This window comes from Eulemur rufifrons, chromosome 19 (genome assembly GCF_041146395.1).
Source record: "Eulemur rufifrons isolate Redbay chromosome 19, OSU_ERuf_1, whole genome shotgun sequence".
NCBI classification, from domain to species: Eukaryota; Metazoa; Chordata; class Mammalia; order Primates; family Lemuridae; genus Eulemur; species Eulemur rufifrons.
This window is the reverse complement of record NC_091001.1, coordinates 113,683,018-113,702,891: the sequence shown is the minus strand read 5'-3', so window position 1 is coordinate 113,702,891 and position 19,874 is coordinate 113,683,018. Positions and strand designations below refer to the sequence as shown.

The following is a 19,874-nucleotide window of genomic DNA, read 5'->3' as shown; positions in this document are numbered from 1 at the left end:
CAACACGTGGCCCTTTCTGCAGATTCGGACTCACTGGCAGTGCAGAGATGCCGTCCCTTGGCGTGGGGTCCCATCATGGTTACTGCTCCTGATTCCCCGAGACGATAACCGCTTGCCGTCCCTGGAAGCCAGAAGGTCTGGGTTACCAGGCCTGGCTCTGCGCTTCCCTGCTCCTGCCGATGGTGTCCTGCCTTGGTGTCCCACCACCGAGGCTGGTAACCCTAGAAACCAGCCAGCACTCTGTCCCCTGCAGGGCTCCGTCCCCCTGGGCAGGTGAACTGTGCTCCAGCTGGGAGCGCAGGCACTGTTCCTGCGTCCTCCCTTCCCTCGCCACCTTCCTGCCCCGTCTAGTCCACACCCAAGTCCTGGACGTGGACTCAGAGCTTTGTCCTCCCCGTCTCAGCTGCCAGGGAGGGCACAGATGCACCTGGTGTGAGTGCTGGCTCCCCCTGCCTCAGTCTCCCCATCTGTGTGACAGTGTGACAGCAGGACCCACTCCTAGGGTTGTTACAGGATCAAAGGACATTTGTGCAGCACTTGGACCAGTGCCCGGCACACGGAAGCTGCCGCCAGGTGTCTGTGTGATCACAGCGGACGCCTGGGACACCCGACTGCAGGGACCCGGTGGCGCTGTGCCCCGCGCCTGCCTGCACGGCTCCTTCCTGAGCTCAGCACCTGGTTTGTCTCTGCAGCTTCCGCCACAGGCCGGTGAGACCTTATCTGAGGCCGTCTCTAGGGCATTAAAAGCCATTAATCTGTTGATGGGATTTTGTCTTAAAAACACAGATTGTGTATCTTTTCCATTTTTTTTTTAATTGCAAAACGAACGTAGAAGCCACCCTGCAGTGCGCATCTTTGAGCCCCGTGGCCTTTGTCATCATGCTCTGGCAGCCGGCTGTGCTGCTGGGTCCTGGGCAGAGACAGGCACCCCAGTACCTCCCTCCTTACCCCACACTGGTCACCTGCAGTCACCGCTGCTCCTCGGGGGTGTGCGTCCCTCCAGCAGCGAGCAGCACGGCAGTCAGGGGTGCCAGGTGCAGGAGGCCTCCGGGGAGAGGGGTGGCCCCACGGAGCCGACATTCTAGTGAAAGGCACAGGCAGGTCTTCACAGCTGCCACTCAGGCCTACTCGGCCCAGACAGCCCGGCACCTTGGGTGGCATGTTCACCTGGGTCATAACGTCCTTTTTATTTAAATTGGGTGGAGCTGAAAGAAACAACTTGGTCTTTGGGGCTTCATACCAAATAAAGCAGAAATGGCAGCCATCTGTGCACCTAGGTCCCGTGTGATGCTGTTCTGCCACCCAGGCTCAAAACATGCTTCCCCTTTCCAGGGCGTCTTCTAGGATTAGCGGGGCCGGTGCGTCGTGCCTTCATTCTTCTGGGAAATGCAGGACTAATTGGTGTCTGATTTAGACTTGGACTCTGGTCCCTTTGTCCAGGGCAGAAGGAACCAGGGAGGAAATGACAAGCACACCACATTCGCAGACTATACACTTTCAGGCTTTTCTTGCAATATCTGCATTTCCTAAATAATTCAATCTTTGAGTTGAGAGTGTCTGTCACTTTCCTTTACAGAAATAACCTTTTGTAAATCAACGTACTGTCACTGTTCAAAGCCAGACAACTGTCTCTAGATAGACAGTGACAAAAGCTACTCACTGGGCACTGCTGTTTCGTTCAGTCCATTCGAAGATGCCCTTCTGAGTCACACTGGGACCTATTAATTGGCATCATTGAGTAATATGTCCTAAAAATTAAAAATAGTCACTGAGGATCAGAAAGTCGTTGCTACAGTGTCTGCGCATCTGCGCTGGGCGCCTTCTCCAGCTGCCCTGCGCCTGGGCTGAAGCGCGGCAGTGACCCAGGTCCCCACACTCACCTTTCTCGCGCACCCTCCCCCCCAGCCAGCAAGAGCCTTCCATGTAGAGCGAGGGCTGCGGCCGCTCAGGGTCTCCGGCCCTCACCTGCGAGCCTTCCTCAGCTGCGTGGGTCAGCCCAGGAGACAGGCAGGACTCCCTCCTCGTTTGTGTGGCTTTGGTGCCTCGGCTGCAGGCGCAGCCCCTGCTTCCGCCAGGGCCCGGCACCACTGGGCTGGGCAAGCCTTCCTTCTTTCCAGACCCTCCTCTCCTGCTGCCCCTCTGTGGGACCCCACTCCTCCCGTCCGCCGGGGGCTTCGGCCTGTCAGTGCAGCCCAGGCTGAGACCACCACGCCCACGGCGGGGGTCTTCCCTCCCAGCCAGGCACCTCCACAGCGTTTCCGCCCCATCCACAGCGGGGAGGTCATCCCCCCGGCCTCGGCGTGTGGGGCTGACCTGCAGTGTCGAGGCGAGAGGGGCAGGCCCAGACCCCACGCTCGGCCGTCTACACTCCACCTGAGCAATGCGGATTGTCTCAAGCCCAGGCGAATGCCTTCCCGCCCGTCGTGTTGGCTCTGCTCCGTCAGGCACTAAGCCCGGCCAGTGGAACCCGGCCCGCTGGAGTTTGCGGGGGCTCCTGGGGCCCCGGTGCACGGCTTTCCCCTCGCCTCTTCCCCGTGCACCCCTGGCCCATGGGGACTTAACTCCGTGGTAACACCAAGACTTTCTTTCCTGTCAGTTTCCGTGTTTATGATTATTCTTCAGAAGACAGACTTGCTGAAAACTGTCATTTGACCTGGTTTAAACCCACTAGATTCTTTCCAAGGTCACAATTTTGAGCCGCAGGTGTGTCCTCTGAAGCATTAAGGTGACACAAGATAACCACTAAGAGGGAAAAACCCTTTCTGTTCACAGCAAATTCAGGGCTCTCGCTGGTGAGGAGACTTCCCGCCCCCGGGCCCCTCACCTCGCAGACCTGGCTAGGCGTCCACAGTGGCTTCCCCAGCAGGCCGTGCCCTGGCCTCCCAGAGCGGTCGTGGGTCATTTGGGGACGTGGTGATTGACCCACTAAGTGCAAGATCTTTTCCCAAAGGCTCGTGGCTGCAATGTCACCTCCTTTCATGTAAGATTTCTGTGTTTTTCTCCCTAGCGGTCTTCACGCTTAGGACTTCTTTTCCCTCACCCTGCCCTCAGAAAAAGTGAATTTTCTACCCAAATTACAGAATCTTTTATTTCAGAGAAAACCAAAACACAGAAGCAGCAGCCAAAAGTTACTAACCAAACAGTAAAAACCATGGAAGTGACAGTTCCACCTAATTTATTTGGTACATTAAAAAGGCCAACAAGGCCAGGCAAGATGGCTCACGCCTGCAATCCCAGCATCTGGGAGGCCGAGGCGGAAGGATCGCTTGAGCTCAGGAGTTCAAGACCAGCCCAAGCAAGCTTGAGACCCCATCTCTACTAAAAATAGAAAAATAAGCTGGGCGTGGTGGTTTCGTGTGCCTGTAGTCCCAGCTACTGGGGAGGCTGAGGCAGGAGGATCCCTTGAGCCCAGGAGTTTGAGGTCGCTGTGAGATACAGTGACGCTACTGCACTCTAGCCTGGGTGACAAAGTGAGACCCTGTCTCAAAAAAAAAAACAAAAAAGGAAAATGCCACAGCACCTTGCTTTGCCCTGGAGAAATAAGACTGATATTTTCACAAAAGTTACTCATCATTCTCACGTGTAACATGCATGATGCTTTTCTACATAGAAACAAACATGTTCTACGTATGATGTCCGAGATGCTTTATGAGCGTCATGAACCCCAATTGCACCGTCACCTGGGGGCAGAGTCCCCATCCACTTGCCGTCACCCCTCATGACACTGATCAGCAATGTGTGAAACGTGCCCCTGGGAACATCCCTTGACAGACTGTTTCCATGCAGAGAAATTTGCTGTGCCAAGAATGCATTATGACAGCGTCTAGGCGCAAGTTGCATTTCCACGGTTTTGTCATTCTCATTTGAAATGATTGCAGATCCTGACCAATTTGGAGCACGGCTTGGCCGAGGACGGCAGCATGAGCAACATGACCCCGGAGAACAGACAAGGTGAGCAGGCCATACGCAGCCAAGCAGGCAGCTGTCAGACGGTGCCCGCAGGCTTTGTTCTTCTTCTCAGCGCATGCACGCACACATGCATGCACACACACGCACACACTCCTTTCTTGGGTAAGCCAAGCACTGTTGTTGGTGCTGTTGAGTCTGATGTACACAGACCTGAGCCCACTCTCGGGGAAGAAGATGCACCTTCACCACGTATTCGCACACACGCCTGGCGATATGCCACACTCAGGAGGGGTCTGGCCAGTGGCCGGGCACTGGGGAGGCCTCCCTGCATGGTGTGTGTGGAGCCTGGGGACAGAGGCTCGAGGGGCTGCTGCAGGAGGAGCTGGAGGGGAAGGTGGGTGCTGCGTGCAGAGGCTGGGAGGCCAGGCTGAGGATGCCCAGCTGTTTCACCCAGGGGCTTGGGGGCCGACACAAGCAGATTTGCACTACGGGAAGAATGTTCTAATTGCCGTGTGTGGAGTGTATGATGTGTGCAGTGCAGCTATGTGGAGTGCAGGTGTGTGCAGTGCAGGTGCGTGGAGTGTACAGTGTGTGCAGTAAAGGTGTGTGCAGTGTATAGTGTATGGAGTGTACAGTGTGTGCAGTGCAGGTATGTGGAGTGTACGGTGTGTGCAGTGTACAGTGTATGGCGTACAGGTGTGTGGAGTATACGGCGTGTGCAGTGCAGTGCAGGTGTGTGCAGTGTACAGTGTGCAGTGCAGCTGTGTGGAGTGTACGGTGTGTGCAGTGCAGGTGTGCAGTGTACAGTGTGTGGAGTGTATGGTGTGTGCAGTGTACAGTGTGTGCAGTGCAGCTGTGTGCAGTGTACGGTGTGTGCAGTGCAGCTGTGTGCAGTGTACAGTGTGTGCAGTGTACAGTGTGTGCAGTGCAGCTGTGTGCAGTGTATGGTGTGTGCAGTGCAGGTGTGTGGAGTGTACGGTGTGTGCAGTGTACAGTGTGTGCAGTGTACAGTGTGTGCAGTGCAGCTCTGTGCAGTGCACAGCGTGTGCAATGTACGGTGTGTGGAGTGTACAGTGTGGAGTGTACGGTGTGTGCAGTGCAGCTATGTGCAGTGTACGGTGTGTGCACTGCAGCTGTGTGCAGTGTACGGTGTGTGCAGTGTACAGTGTGTGCAGCATACAGTGTGTGCAGTGCACGGCGTGTGCAATGTACGGTGTGTGTAGTGTACAGTGTGGAGTGTACGGTGTGTGCAGTGCAGCTGTGTGCAGTGTACGGTGTGTGCACTGCAGCTGTGTGCAGTGTACGGTGTGTGCAGTGTACAGTGTGTGCAGTGCAGCTGTGTGCAGTGTATGGTGTGTGCAGTGCAGGTGTGTGGAGTGTACGGTGTGTGCAGTGCAGCTATGTGCAGTGTACGGTGTGTGCACTGCAGCTGTGTGCAGTGTACGGTGTGTGCAGTGTACAGTGTGTGCAGTGTACAGTGTGTGCAGTGCAGCTCTGTGCAGTGCACGGCGTGTGCAATGTACGGTGTGTGTAGTGTACAGTGTGGAGTGTACGGTGTGTGCAGTGCAGCTATGTGCAGTGTACGGTGTGTGCACTGCAGCTGTGTGCAGTGTACGGTGTGTGCAGTGTACAGTGTGTGCAGCGTACAGTGTGTGCAGTGCAGCTCTGTGCAGTGCACGGCGTGTGCAATGTACGGTGTGTGTAGTGTACAGTGTGGAGTGTACGGTGTGTGCAGTGCAGCTGTGTGCAGTGTACGGTGTGGAGTGTACGGTGTGTGCAGTGTACGGCGAGTGCAGTGTATGGTGTGTGCAGTGCAGGTGTGTGCAGTGTACGGTGTGTGGAGTGTGTGCAGTGCACTAGCAGGCCTGAACTTCTACTCATGTTTCCCCAGAGTGGCCCCGCCCCTTGTCCTTGCTCCCTGGTTCCTGGGGCGGCAGCTCCCCGGGCCTGGCTGCCCGGCCGCCTCCCCTCCACAGCGCCCCCCTACTCCACCTGACCTCCCGAGTCCAGGGACACAGCCGTCTGCATCTCCGCAGGCCTGACACGAGGGGGGCTTCTCAGGAACTTTGGGCTGGTGGGGCTGCGCTGGCAAGCTGGGGGTTCCCTCTGCAGCCAGCTCTCAGGGGACTCAAGCCAGAAGTGGAAGAGAAGAGGACCCGGGTGGGCACCAGTGAGAGGGCCAGGCCAGGAACCGGGGCCAGCACTGCTGTCGGGGAGTAGGGAAGGGTGCACGTGGGGCAGGGGAGGTGCTGGCCTGCCAGGCCCGCTGCCCTGGGCCCCATTTATGCTTAAATAGTGTGTCCTTTGTTTCAGAAACCCACATAACTGCCAGGTTTGGGTGTCTGTGGTGTGGGGCGTGTGTGTCGGGGGGGAGGGCGTGTGTGTGTGTGTGTCTGTGTGTGTAAAGGTGTGCACTGGCTCTTGTGGAATCTGAGTGCAAGCGAATCACCATGGTCTGGAGGAGAGAAGCCGCCATGCACCGGGACGTCCCATTCCCAGCATTGGTGGCACCTCGGCCACTTTACTCTGCTGGGGCGGCTGTTGTGACCATAATGAGGACACAGTTATTAGACATCAGAGAGCAGTTCCTAGAAATCTAACAAAAAGTCACACAGATCATCAGATTTATGAGGAGAATAGGGGAAGATTTAGGGCTGGAAAGGAATCTTCAGAGATCATCAAAATAAATCTGCAATTCGTTGAGACAATACAGATTTTACATTCATTAAGAAAAGATTGTTCAAAATTTCTTTTCACAAAAATAATGTTATAAGGGGAATACAAGCAGCTAATGTACTTTTAATTGCTGAAAGGCAAAGCGAGTTAAGTTTTTAATTCCAGCAATTAAGTGTTTTGTATGCTCGTAAGCCCTCCAAGAATACACATAATTTCTAGGTGACTTTCACCTCAAAATTGACGTTTGGTGCTGCAGCGGAAGGTGAGCTTCAGGAGGCAGGCAGGTCAGCGTCGGCAGAAATAGGTTTAAAAGCAGCTCAATCCCCCGCCAGCCCTCCTGGTCATCGCAGGCATAAACAGAAGAGCCATTGCTCAGCCCTCCTGTCACCCACGGCAGCTCCTAGGGGACCTTTGCACCCCAGAGTCCACAAAGACAGCTGGTCACTACCGGATGCACAGGAGACAGCGGGGCCTGGCCGGGCCCAGGCCACGGTCGGCTGCTACCCGTGGCAGCACATGCCACGTGGGCAGGGCGGCGTGAGGCCCCGTGGACGGTGTGGGGCAGCATGGCACCACCGTGCAGACAGCCAGGAAGGGCGGCTTTGGCCCTGCACCGTCATCCTGCCTGACAACTGAAAAGCACTTTACCCTTGTCGTAGTGCTTTTTACCCACTATCGTGGCTAATCCTCGCAAAGCCCCGTGAAGGAGATAGGACAGGAATTGGTTCCTTCCGAAAGATGAAGGAGCCAAGGCCTTGAGAAGGTTGGTCCCTTGCCCAAGGTCACAGGTACCTGGAGCAGAGCCCCAGCTTGGGTCTCGCACCGGGGTGTAGCGCTCCTCGGCGAACTGGCTTCTCCCCCTGCCCTGCAGCCGGGCCGGGGAGGCTTGTGGCTGGACGCCGGTCAGCTTGGGGAGGTGTTGCCGCCACTCTGGGCCTTCCCAGACGAGTCACAGCTGCAGGCAGAGGGTGGTCATGTTTGTCAGATTTGCTGTTTTTCTTGGGGTTCCATGGAAACATGGCTCAGGTTGGATTATTTGGTCTTTTGTCTGGGCTGAAGCCGAGCCGTCGCCCTCCTGGCTTTTGTTGCTGCACCGTTTATGCAGACGGTCTCTTCCCAGAGCCCGCACCAGGGGTCCCCGTGTGAGTGCCGTTTCTGTCACAGAGCGGCTTGCAGCACTGAACATCCCAGGCTGACACCGGGGCGGCAACGGGAGGACTGACAGCTCACTCACAGGCTGCCTTGCTTTGCAGCGTCCGTCCAGCTGTGGAGGTCGCGGCTGGGCCGGGTGACGTACTCCATGGCCAACTGTCTGCTCCTGATGAAGGTACGCGGGTGCGGAGGGGCGTCCTGGTCGGGCTGGCCGGGAGGCGCGAGGGTTTAGTGCGCAGGGGACGCAGCCCTGTGCGGGTCTGTGTGGCGGGGGGGGGGGGGGGGGGGGGGGGCGGGTTCGGTAACGCCCCCTGGAGCCAGATTTACTTCCATTTCTCCTGAAAGAAATTTCAACAGAGTGTGGAATTGACATTATCAACCTAATTGTTTAAAATGGGTCTGAATCGTTTAATTAAAAGCATCGCTTGCCCCCGTTTTTCTCTGAATTCCATCCCGAAAAGGTGTCCTTTGTTCTCCCTGCCTTTGTGGAGGGTGTTTTCCTTTTCATCTCAATTTGATTTTATGATTGATGCTTGCGGCATCTGAAGACAGGCTCTCCCACAAGACCTGCTTCTTAGGACTTCACCCCAGAGCTTCCAGCCCCCTGAGGAAACAGCTGAAAAATCAAGGCGCCGCACTGAGGCTGTCAGTCAAGTGTTTTCCAGTCTGTTCTCTGCCCGGCCCTCCCCAGCCTGCTGCAGCGTTTCCGGCTCCTCTTTGTTTGAGACGCGCCCGCGCCTGGCTCACCTCCCACCCTGGGCACCGGGCTCCCTGCCGCCGAGCGTGGCGCTGCAGCTGCAGCGGGCACCGAGAGCGGCTGTCTGGAATCAATTAGCAGCAGATGCCCCAGAGCAGCGCTCTCAACATCTTCTGGGCTATTCTGAGACAGATCATAATTCCTCCCACACCCGCCCGGCGTTCAAGCTGCCCAAGGTCATTGCTGAGCTTGATTCCAGCACCGCAGAGCAGCCGTGCGCCGGGTGGAGACGTGTGCTCCCAGGGCTCCGTGCTCAGCCCTGAAGTGGCAGCCCTCTTCTGGAGTGGGCCCGCGGCAGCCCTGGAGGTGGCCGTGTCCCTGGGCTCCGCTTCGCAGGCTGGGTGTGGGTGTAGAGTCACAGCCGCCAGCAGCCTGGGGCCAGTCAGGAAGGGGCGCAGCCTGCACCCCGGCTCCAGAGCAGTCCCAGGGCCCAGCCTCCGCCTCTGCAGGTGTGTGATGCTGGCTGCACACGGAGAGTCAAAGCGTCCTGTCCGTCCTCGGTAGCAAGTGACCTTGACACACAGCCTCGCACATCTGCAAGCCTTGGCCGCTGCCTCTAGAATGAGGGCCTAGGCCCGAGGCTGTGAAATGCCTCCCGGCTCTCACGTTCACACGGCTTTCCTGTCTCCTGCCACATGCTGGGTATGGAAATCACAGTTTGTAAGTTCGCATCTTTGCCCAGAACAGGTTTGTCCCTTTGTTGCCGTGTCTGAGACATCCCTTCTGAGGCCAGTTGCCTCAGCGTCACTGTGGTCACTGTCCTCACCTCCTTCCATGCCCCCCCCCGCCCGTGCCGCCTCCTCCCTGAGTTCTTCCACGGGGCTTGCCCCTCTGAGAAGAGTGAGGGCGGCCCCCACACGCCCCTGACCCAGGCGCTCCAAGGACTGGGGACGGGGGAGGCTTTGGCAGTAACCGCAGCCCCGGAGCACCGTCCCCGTCCCCTCTGCCCCCGGCACAGGCCGTCCTCCCAGTGCTGCTGTGCCAACCCCGAGACCCCCGCCTAGTGCTGAGCAATCCACAGTGGCCCACCTGAAAGCACTGGTTTGCCAGAACATTCTTATGCAAAGAAACAAAGAACAAATCATAAATTCACAGGACTGATGTCTCAATCGTGGGGCTGAAACTCCTCAGGGAGGAAAGTTACCTGTTCCACTCACAGGTTTTTATTTGCTTTTTTAAGACACATTAATAGAAAATTATGGAATAAAAACACTTTTCTTTATTGTAGTAACAACAGCAGGCACCAAGTGTTAAGTCTCCTACCTGTATTTTTGGGACTCAGCACTGAACATATTATTGTGTTTCAAAAATACTTTTACAGTGGATGTAATTTAATGTGAAAGTTTAGCTTAATCTTTCATTTTCATGAGTTTAAAAAAGGAGTGAAAAAATTCTGCAATTAAGGCTGATTGAAGCACATGCATTCTGGTGCCATCTAGTGACCATGCCTGCTATTGCAGGAGTGTGTGGTCTCACTATATGGGGTGTCGTTAATTAAATTATGGACTACCAATGAGTTATTTAATCAGCCATTTAATTGTTTTGAATAACATTATTATTACAGTGAAATAAATATTAATTTAACTTTTTAATGATGAGAAATTTATTCATATGTTCAGCCCTGAATATCTGCATAATATACTGTAAGGCATGGTCGCGTGTATTACAGAGCTTTAAAAATTTCACCTTTCCCACTTTTTAAGTGTTGCTTCCTCTCCTTAGGCTTCAAGGTGCCTTAAGGTGCCCACACTGGCAGACCACCCAGGTGCCCCCCAAGGGGCACTTCCCTCCTGGGGTCCCCACTCCGCATGGGCATCACCACATGCTGTGGCTTCTCACCTTGAAAGGAGCGTGCAACTGCATGAACCTCCTTTCTTCTTGCTTAAATTGCACTGCAGCAGGCATGTCCGGTTGCAGAATGGTTGTAAATCTAGTTTCACAGCCACTGAACAAGCGTGGCTGCTGAAAGAAAAGGGTGAAGATTGAGCTAAAGTAGGTTTGTCCCTGGAAGCAAGTCATTCGTGTCCTTTCCAAAGTCAAATACGTATAATCTGGAGAGATTAAGCTGTCTCTGAAGAGCTACTTTTAGCCATTTTCCCTTAAAGGGGCTGTATTTCCTCCATCTTCAGTGAATAAACAATTTCATTAAATAATAATCAACTTAAAGAAGCTCTCTGACACAATCTTAAATCCTCATCTGGTTTATTTGATGATAGGCTCCTTGAAATGTGCCAGAATTCATTCCCCCGGCTGCAGCCGGCTCCTGGACAGACGTCCTGTCTGCCCCTGCGGGACGACCTTGCGGGGTGGCTGCCCATCAGCCCAGAGTGCAGCCTTCTCGTGGATGCCAAGCCCACGCGTCTGCTCAGAAATGTGCTCCTGGGAGAACAGTGTTTTAAAATAACTTTTCCCATCACGGATCCTTGTTTGGTTTTTTAAAACCTCTCCTTTGCTTATCAGATCATCTTCAGAAACCCTGACCCCTGGCCCCAGGCACCGACAGAATTGTTAAGGTGGTGACGCTGCCCTTGGCCTGGCCCACTAGAGTGGGCGCCTCAGCCCCTCCACGCTGCCACCCGGCTCTCTGGGGCCAGGAGTATCGTTAGGGCGGGACTGAGGCACAGGCATGACCCAGTGACGCTTCAGGCCTAATGACAAGAAAGCCAAAATCTGCCTTTGGTTCACTGGACACTAAGTAGGGGGTGTGTGTTGGATGACAGCGGACAGTTACCAGTGTGATGATGCCACCCCCATCTGGAAGCCGGGCTGCTCTCCCCACACTTTCCAGAGCAGGCAGGCGGGCAGGCCCAGCCGCAGCCTCCGCTCCCCCGCGGCCCGGTCTGCGCGCGCGCACACACACACACACACACACACACACACTCTCGCACAGCTAGAGGCAGGACAGCCCAGCCGGTCAGCAGTGACAGGCAGCAAGAAGTCATGGGAAAGGAAACCGAGGCACGTGCTGTCTGGTTCCAGAGCGTCTGGCCTTGAATGAAATTAGTTTTAACGAGCTGTGCTGGAAGGTACTAGAAGGGAGAGAGTCTTTACATTTTGTTTCTGCCAAACTGGAGTTTTACTTGTCGTCTTTGTTTATAACATCCCAATTAGCAAACTGGTAACTCTAGTCCCAGTTTGGAGGAAATTGAAAATGTGGAAGAATAAAAAGTAAAGGTGCCTTCTGGGGTTTTACTCGGAATAAGTCAAAAGAAACCCCACCGGGGGCCCTATTTATTGCTGACTGTGCTGTCACCCGCACGATGGCCTGGAGACGTGCTGAGCACAGCGCCTGCCTCAGTGGGCCTGCTTGGCGAGTGTCACGATGGTCACCGTCACTCTGCAGAGAACACCAGTTCGGTAGGCGCTTGACACGGGCCGCCCACTGTGTCCCCCGCCTTTGGCAGGACCTGTCTCTGAGACCGACTTCCTCACACCTGGGAAAGGTGACTGGTCTGCCTTTGTTACCTGCCGTCTGGAGCTTTCATCCGACGGGCATCGGCCACGCGCCCACAGCAACAGGTGGACCGCACGACGGTGGCCACCGGGCCTTGCCCTCCCCGAGGACGGGCCACACAGGCGACCAGGGTGACACGTGCAGGCGCAGGCCCTCGCAGAGTGCGGATGCCAAGCAGGGCAGCTGGCACAGCCTTTTAAGAGGTCCCCATGCAGCTGTCGCTAAGGCAGAGGGACGCGCCACACCGCAGAGAGCAGCGGCACAGCGCTCTGCCACGCAGGGACGACCTCTCCGCAGAGTGTTTGTGGGTTGTTCACATTGAAAGGTTTGACCTCAGTTCGTAGCACAGAGAATGTTCTACCCAAGAGACATTTCGAACTTTCGGCTTATGTGGTTGGAGGACGGAGACTAGACGGACCTCACCAGTTCATTAAATCATCGGTCAGGAAACGGGGGGTTAGAGACACAGTGCAAGTGAAGTGTGAATCGCTGCTCAGAAGGTGCAAGCGGGAAACGGACCCTCAGGCCCAACTTAAGCGACCAGCGCGCCGTGACCCGCAGAGCCAGGCGAGCGTGGCCGCTCTGCCCCGCACAGCGCCCAGCCCCGCACAGCGCCCAGCGGGGGATGGTTCTGTCCGGAGGCGCCGCTCCCTCGCGGGCCGGAGCCTGTGCCGCTGCCCCGTTTCCTGTCCCGCAGAATCAGCGCGTCCTCTCCGCACAGACGTGCCCGCGTACCTGTGCCCCTCTAACTGGGTAAAGCTGAGAGTGCTTTGTGGTCTCCCCCGCAGGACTACGTGCTGGCGGTGGAGGCCTATCACGCGGTGATCCGGTGCTGCCCGGAGCAGGAGCCGCAGCTGCTCAGCGGCATCGGCCGCATCTCCCTGCAGGTACCTGCGCCGCGGCGCGCGAGCCCGGCAGGCGGCGCTGTGGTGGGAGCGTTACCCTGGGGGTGCTTCGCTTGGGTGGGTGATTGCTTAGTTTCAATTTTGTAAATATACGAAATGGTGCAGAAAATATTCCAGTTCACATGCATGTGCGGGGAGGAGGTCTGGCTCCTGCAGTCGTCCGGTCGGAGTGTGGTTAGTCCCGGCCTCTGTGGCAGCCGCTGAACGCGAACTCAGAGGGGGTCGCGGGAGGGGCACTGAAATGGCCCCTGCGGACAGCTCCTGTCGCAGTTGAGCAGGGATGACCACACCACACAGAATTTTATTTCAGCAGTCGCTCGCTGATCGTTGCGGGAAAGGACTCTAGAACCGTGTGTGCTGGGCTCAGGGAGGTCCAGACTGCACGGAGGCCGCGGTAGCGCGGAAAGCTGGGACGGGACCCTCTTTGCCAAGAACGTCGTGAAGCTAGAATGCATTTCCCTGGAATATCTGGTGACAGGAAGGTCCCTACCTCATCTCTATCAGTCCCCCCGCCCTTGCAGGCCCAGCACAAGGCAGCCTTCGCCCCTCGCCCTCATCTCTTAGGGCTTCCGAGGTGACAGGTGACGTCCCAACGTGGGCAGGGAAAGCGGACGAGCGAGGGTGACGGTGCGGGGAGGAGAGCGCCCCGCTGGCCGGGAGTCAGGCGCCGCGCAGGGCTGCTCACCCGCACGGTCCGCCCCTGCCGGGCAGGCCAGCACACCGGGTCTCGAGTGGTTAAGTGACGGTGGGTGGGGGAAGGACAAGCCGACAAGCGGGGCGCATCTGAGTCCCTCCTGGGACGCGTGGGGGCCCCGCCACGAGCGGAACAGAACGGCCTGCGCTAGAGGCCAAGGGTCGTGCGCTCAGAGCCCACCAGCCTTGGCGCCCTCCCTCTGTGTGACGGGCAAGACCCCGAGCCGTCAGCGTCATCTCTTTGGCCATACTTGGGGATGCTTGTAGAAACCCTTGTCACCCACAGGAGAAGTCACAGCGCGTGACTGGTATTTTCAGCTGACTGTAAATTTAACGTAATCTAGCAACCTACTGCGGCTGTTAAAATAGCGGTGCTGTCTTTGGATGTGTTTAAAATCATCTGATGCCCGTACCACAGAGAAAACTCGTTTCCACCATCCTCTTCATCAGGCAGCTCACAGCTTCAGCATATAGGACATTCCGTGTTGGGAACATGTTAAAATGGCCACTGACAATCTGTAAGGGCTTCTGTGCAACCGAGATGGTGAAGAACCCAGCAGCTGGGGCAGAGGGGAAAGGTGAAGGGACTGGGATGTGGCTCTCGGGACCCGAGGGCTGTCGGGGTGAGGGGAACAGCGGAGTGAGACGGGGCGTCCGTGGGAGCAGACCGCCGCGGTCGGCTGAGCGAGACAGCCGCCTCCTGCCCAGGCAGAGCCCCGGGGCTGGGGCAGCTCCCTTCCACGTGGTAATTCGGGATCCACGGCTCCCTCTTGCAGCTGCACAGTCTGGAACCGGCGGCTGCGGAGGGGAGGAGAAAGCCCACCCCAGCCCCAGCCAGACCCACGTGGAGCTCGTGTCCACTCGCCCTGAGGATCTGTTGCTCCACAGGCCAGACCGATCCGTTAGAGCTCGAGGGGTGCATTTCCCCAGACTTTGGCATTATAGGTGAAATTGGTCTCTGGGCCCGTGTGTGCACATGAGCAACGTCTCAAAAGCATACGGTGGGTTTTCTGTCTTCATAAAAGTAAGAAGTGTTCCTTCTTTTCTCTGTTCCTTGAAAAATTTTGAATAATTATCTATTCCTGAAGGTTTGAATAATTCACCTAAGAACTGCCTATGCTGAGCTCTAGGGCATTTTTCATAATTTATTGTTGTTACTAATCTGCCTTAGTGTTGTTCTGTGCCTGTGGTTTCCTCTTTCTGTTTCTGGGAACAATTTTGGTAATTTAGAGTTTTCTAGAAAATCACCTCTTTGGTCCTATTTTCACATGTCTTTGCATAAAGTAAAATATAGTCCTCTTTTGTCATGATTTCCATTTCCTTTCTACCAGGGGTGGTTCCCCTTTTGCATTTCTAATTATGTTTGTTTATGCTTTCTTTTTCTTGATTAGTTTTGATACCTGTTGTTTGTTGTTTTTAAAATAACTAGTGTTTTATCGATTTATTTTTCTAGACATTCTGTAAAACTTATAATTGCCTTTTTATATTGCTTAATTCTTTTCAGCTGCTTCTAACTCTTAGCAATCGGTGGGATTTTAAATCCCAATTACATCTTAATAATTATGAACATGTAAACTTGCTTTCACATCATCAGACAATCCGTGGGTGGCAAAGAATTTACCAAGATTTCTCTGTTCTCTTCCCCCCAAATTGTTCCTGCCGACCCTTGTTGACCTGGGGGGCCTCGTGGTGCAGGGGTCAGTGTGGTCTGGGAGTTGGGCAGACCTGGGTTTTGAGTCCCAGGTGTTAGGTGTTCGCCGTGTGACCTCCAGAAATTGCCCAACCCTTGAGAACCTCATTCTCTTCGTCTAGAAAATGAAGGCAGTAATCACATCTGTGTCACAGGTTGTCAGAGAGTCAGATGAGCTGTGTTTGAAGCACTCAGCACAGTCCCCAGTGCCTACTAAAACTTGATTATTATTAAATCTTGATTATTAGCTGTAATAATCTCCAGGTGAATACGAAACATTGTCCTGTTAAACGGGATTTTAATTAACACGAACACGTTGCAGGAAATTTAGGTGTTCAAGCTGAGGGCCGTGCTGTTGAGCCCACACTGACTCGGGTTCTTTTCAGTCCGTTCGTAAGTGAGAAGTCAGCAGGAGGAGACTGCAGCCTGCCTGCACGCGGCGGATAAATGCCGTTCTGCTTTCTCTTTGTGGGTGTTTTCTCGTGTGTTTCATTTCGTTTTGTTTTTCTTCTTCCTCATGTGGTGTTTCCTTTTGCGGGATGACGTCGTCGTTACAGCCTTGCCAGGTCCATTGCCCGCCACTCACGGGGAGGCCAATACGCTGAGCCGGCAGGGTGACGGCGGAGAAAGGGTTTAATATCACTGGCGCCGTGTGAGGAGATAGGAGGGGGTTCTCAAATCCGTCTCCCCAAGACTTGGGGGGAAAGGGTTTTTGAAGATACTAATAGTTTGTCGGGCACAGGGCTGGGAATCGGACCTGCTGATTGGCTGGGGAGGACTCACGGGGTCGGGAAGCAGAAATCAGTGCTGAGGCTGTTCCCAGGTCGTAAGACCAGCTGCGCTGCCTCCTTGGGCCACTGGTCTGGCTGGGTCAGCTGGTCCACCCGAATGCAGGGTCCAGAAGACATCTCAGAGGGCAGCCTTAGGTGTCACCAGGGTGATGCTGTCTATGACAGCAATGGAGAAAGCTAAGAATCTTCATGACCATCAGCTCTGTGACTCCTGAGTAGTGAGCAGGTGTAGGAAGCCAGCTGGGGGACAATGGCCGAAGATACACACCCTCTGTGTATTGTAACTACGCACACACCTCTGCACAGTTCAGGCCCTGCGACTGTTCCCACCTTACGGCTTTTTATTAGTTTTATAAAGGGCAGTTTCACTGTCAGCTGTGAAGGGTCTGAGGTTTTATCCTACTTGTAAGCTATGAAGTTAGCTGCCATTGTCATGAATGCGGCAAAAGATGTGAGATTCCTGGGTCAGAGACAAAGGATATTTATCACAGCAACAGCAGTGTAGCCAGACTGTCATTTTTTTCACCAAACACTGAGCCCCAATTTCCTCGGGGTACTTCCAGGATACTTGTGATGGGTTCTGTCGCTGGAGAGCGGGTCTGAGCTTGGAAAACCTAAATCCTTGCCACTGGGCAATAAGCACGTCTGCCCTTGGCCCCCCGAGGGCTGCGTTCCAGCCTCCCACGCTGTGCTCTGCACAAGCATCCAGGCAGCCGGGCCCTGCGTGCAGGACACGCAGACGCACGATTCCCGGGGAGAACCGTCTCCCGGCCAGCCCTGTGAGCACCTGGCAGACCTGTGGGAGACTGGCAGGTGCTCGCCGTGAAGCGCGTGGAGCAAGTGAACCCGCACTGCTCAGTCACTGCCGCCCGAGCTCCCCCGCACGTGCGGGTGAGCAGCACACGTCCCCCTGCTGTGTGGTGTGACAGAGGACGTTGTGACGCAGAGCTGGGCCCTGGGACGCGGAGGCCTTGTGTGCGAAGCTTTTGACATAGGATTTTTTCCTTGATTTTTTATATATTTTTCATTGTAAGCCTTAGATCATTTATTTCCTTCCCTGTGTTTCTGACGACAAAGGAAAACCCGAACCTGCCTTTTAACGGCCACAGCCACGCTGCGCTTCTGCAGGGACGGCAGCAGGTCCTCTCGCGCCCTGGGCCGCCAGCCCTGTCGGCTTAGTGTGATTCAGGGAGCCGCTGGTTTTCTTACCCGTCTGATAGAGTGGGGTTATTGTTTTGTTATAGCAGAATTCTGTATTACTTGGTCAAAATATTACTTTGAAATTTGCAAATTTGATGACAACTACCATTTTACTAGGCATAAATAACCAATAAAACTGACTTGAGGCCTGCCCATAGTCTACCAAAATTTTAAGTTTTTTTATTATTTTATTGTCATTCATTTTATTTTTTTTTTTTTTACTTAATGTTATGCCAGAATTCATTTCAAAGGGTACAAGTTACTGAGCTGTAAGACTTTTAAAGAAGGCATGGATGTTAACAACTGAATCTCTGACATATAGAACGTTGGCATTCCACTATATCTTGAATGTCTCTTGCCTTTTTACCAAAAGTAATGATTACTGATTACTAATGATTAAAATGGACGTATTCCGCTGCCCGAAACATGAGTGTCTTCATATTATAATGGGATATGAGGAAACTGTATATGTGGGTGTAGAGTTACATTTTATTCGTCAAATAAACTGACTAAATAATTTTGTCAAAGCAGATTGGAGACATAAAAACAGCTGAAAAGTATTTTCAAGAAGTTGAGAAAGTGACACAGAAATTGGATGGACCACAGGGTAAAATAATGGTTTTAATGAACAGGTAAATATTTTGAAACTATATATATTTTTTATCAAATTTCCCCAGAGTTTAAGTTCTACTTACTGATCTGGAGAAAATGTCCCTCTTTGTGTCTCTTCCCATCCTGTCTCTCAGAATTGAGAGACCCAGGAAGTACATGGGTATTTTCTAGATTTTCAGTGTTGCTCTTTTACTCGTAAAAACTGATTTTTTCCCCTTTGTTCTTCAAAGTACTGCATGTATTGCCCCCACCGTCAACATAAAGGTGCATAAATGTTTACTGCCTCTCGTGCACCAGCCATTTTGGACACGTGTGTTTTGTTCCATGATTGGCTTCTCTGAGTAAGACAGCGCGTGACAAAGTGCAGCTTTGTGTGCGTGTGTGTCTGTCAAGAGGAAGGCTCGCCAGGATGAAGCTCACACGCAAGAGGGGAGAGAATGGCAGGCAGGAATTTTAGGTGAAGTTTCCTTGCCTAAATTAATACAAACCAGAGTGGTTTTAATTTGCGGGCCAGAATTCGTGATGCAGGTTAGGCAGCGAGCGCACCAGGGCCTGCGTCTGCAGCGCAGGGCGGCCACGCTGGGAGCCACCGTCCAGGCAGACGTCACGTGTGCTGTGTGGCTGGTTTCGCTGTGTGCACCAGCACCTGACCCCCGTAACTGCATACGTGTTGCGTGTGTTACAGAGCCTTCCTCCACCTCGGGCAGAACAACTTCGCAGAAGCCCACAGATTCTTCACCGAGATCCTGAGGCTGGAGCCCACGAACGCAGTGGTAAGATCCAAGCAGACGTGCGTTCAGTGACCACAGGGCCTTCCACCTTCTGCATTTCGCAGGCGCTGGAAACGTACACTAAACGGATCGGGAGCGGCCCTGCGGCCTCTCTGCAGCCCACGGGCTACAGGCGGCTGCCGTGCTCGCCGGGGGAGGTGACCCGGCAGGGCGGGCGGGCGTCTGCCGACCCCTGTGACCCTGCCTGTGCCCTCTCCTAGGCCAACAACAACGCGGCCGTGTGCCTGCTGTACCTGGGCAAGCTCAAGGACTCCCTGCGCCAGCTGGAGGCCTTGGTGCAGCGGGACCCCGGGCACTACCTGCACGAGAGTGTGCTCTTCAACCTGACCACCATGTACGAGCTGGAGTCCTCGCGCAGCATGCAGAAGAAGCAGTGCCTGCTCGAGGCCGTGGCCAGCAGGGAGGGGGACAGCTTCAACACGCAGTGCCTCAAGCTGGCGTAGTTCACCCCCGGCCGCTGCGTCGCTGCCTTCCGGAACAACCCGGATCTTTGCAAACTGTGTACATAGAGCTAACGTATTCATGCAACTTTGGGGGAGTCAATAAAACATCTTTCACGGGTGTCTGGGAGTGTGTCTTCTTGATCCTGAGCCACGGCCCAGGCCGGGACTGTCCGGCAGTCTGTTGTGTGTCGTACTCCGGCCAGCTCCATCCCTGCGGCAGAACACGACAGGGTGATCACACGGCCGGAGTGGGGCTGCAGCACTGGAAGTCCCTGGCACACACTGATCCTTGAGTTTGTTCCTGGAGACGAGCCTGGTTTGTTTATTAATTCTGAGCATACTCAGAGAAAGGCTGGAAGGTGTCATATGAGCCCTTCTCGACACATGCCTGAAGGTTCTAGAGGATTTATAAATCCTGGAAGAGAAACCGCACGCGTAGACGACCCTCATCTTGCTCTCGCTTCCTCTCCACACCCAAAACTAAACGCACCAGTTTTATTCAGCGGATTCTTTCTCAGCCTGATGCCAAACACCTTGGCGCCCGGTGGTGGGTGAGAGAGCCGCCAGTGTCTCCCCTGGACTCTGCACACCACACAGAGTGACAGGACAGCCAGTGTCCCCTGGGCTCTGCACGCCACACGGAGTGACAGGACACAGGCGCTCCTGTGTGTGATGGAAAAAAGGAGACCATTCACTGTTCAGACAGGCAGGTGGGCCGGGAGGCGTCCTCCAGCCCAGGTGCACAGTATTTGTATATTCTTCCATGCCAGAAAGTCAGGACATTTGCTTTAATATTCACAG

The 19,874-nt window shown here is 54.5% G+C and overlaps 2 protein-coding genes across 3 annotated transcripts in view; one reads left to right on the top strand and one right to left on the bottom strand.

The window, feature by feature from the left end:
- TRAPPC12 (trafficking protein particle complex subunit 12) overlaps window positions 1-19,191 on the top strand; it is a 385,261-nt gene extending 366,070 nt beyond the window's left edge. For both annotated transcript variants that reach the window (XM_069494185.1, XM_069494184.1), the window contains 6 exons: window positions 3,879-3,951; window positions 7,839-7,912; window positions 12,737-12,835; window positions 17,759-17,859; window positions 18,525-18,612; window positions 18,831-19,191. In XM_069494185.1, coding sequence (XP_069350286.1) covers window positions 3,879-3,951; window positions 7,839-7,912; window positions 12,737-12,835; window positions 17,759-17,859; window positions 18,525-18,612; window positions 18,831-19,073 — 678 coding nt within the window. In that variant the 3' untranslated portion in view covers window positions 19,074-19,191. The remainder of the gene's footprint in view (window positions 1-3,878; window positions 3,952-7,838; window positions 7,913-12,736; window positions 12,836-17,758; window positions 17,860-18,524; window positions 18,613-18,830) is intronic.
- On the bottom strand, window positions 4,318-5,937 carry LOC138400076 (mucin-6-like). The gene is made up of 3 exons (XM_069494881.1): window positions 5,902-5,937; window positions 5,417-5,782; window positions 4,318-5,307 (listed from the first exon to the last, which is right to left on the bottom strand). Exons 1-3 carry the CDS (start codon window positions 5,935-5,937, stop codon window positions 4,411-4,413), a joined length of 1,299 nt encoding a protein of 432 aa, XP_069350982.1. The 3' UTR covers window positions 4,318-4,410.
- Window positions 19,192-19,874: the final 683 nt, after the last annotated feature.

Bases quoted from the DNA above. Each gene is read 5' to 3' on its own strand.
- LOC138400076 (XM_069494881.1), bottom strand. From the start codon at position 5,937: ATGCAGACGGCTGTGTCCCTGGACTCGGGAGGTCAG. The intron at 5,783-5,901 runs GTGGAGTAGGGG...AAACATGAGTAG, and splicing joins CCCTGGACTCGGGAGGTCAG to AAGTTCAGGCCTGCTAGTGC. The intron at 5,308-5,416 runs GTGCACTGCACA...CACTGCACATAG, and splicing joins CACCGTACATTGCACACGCC to CTGCACTGCACACACCGTAC.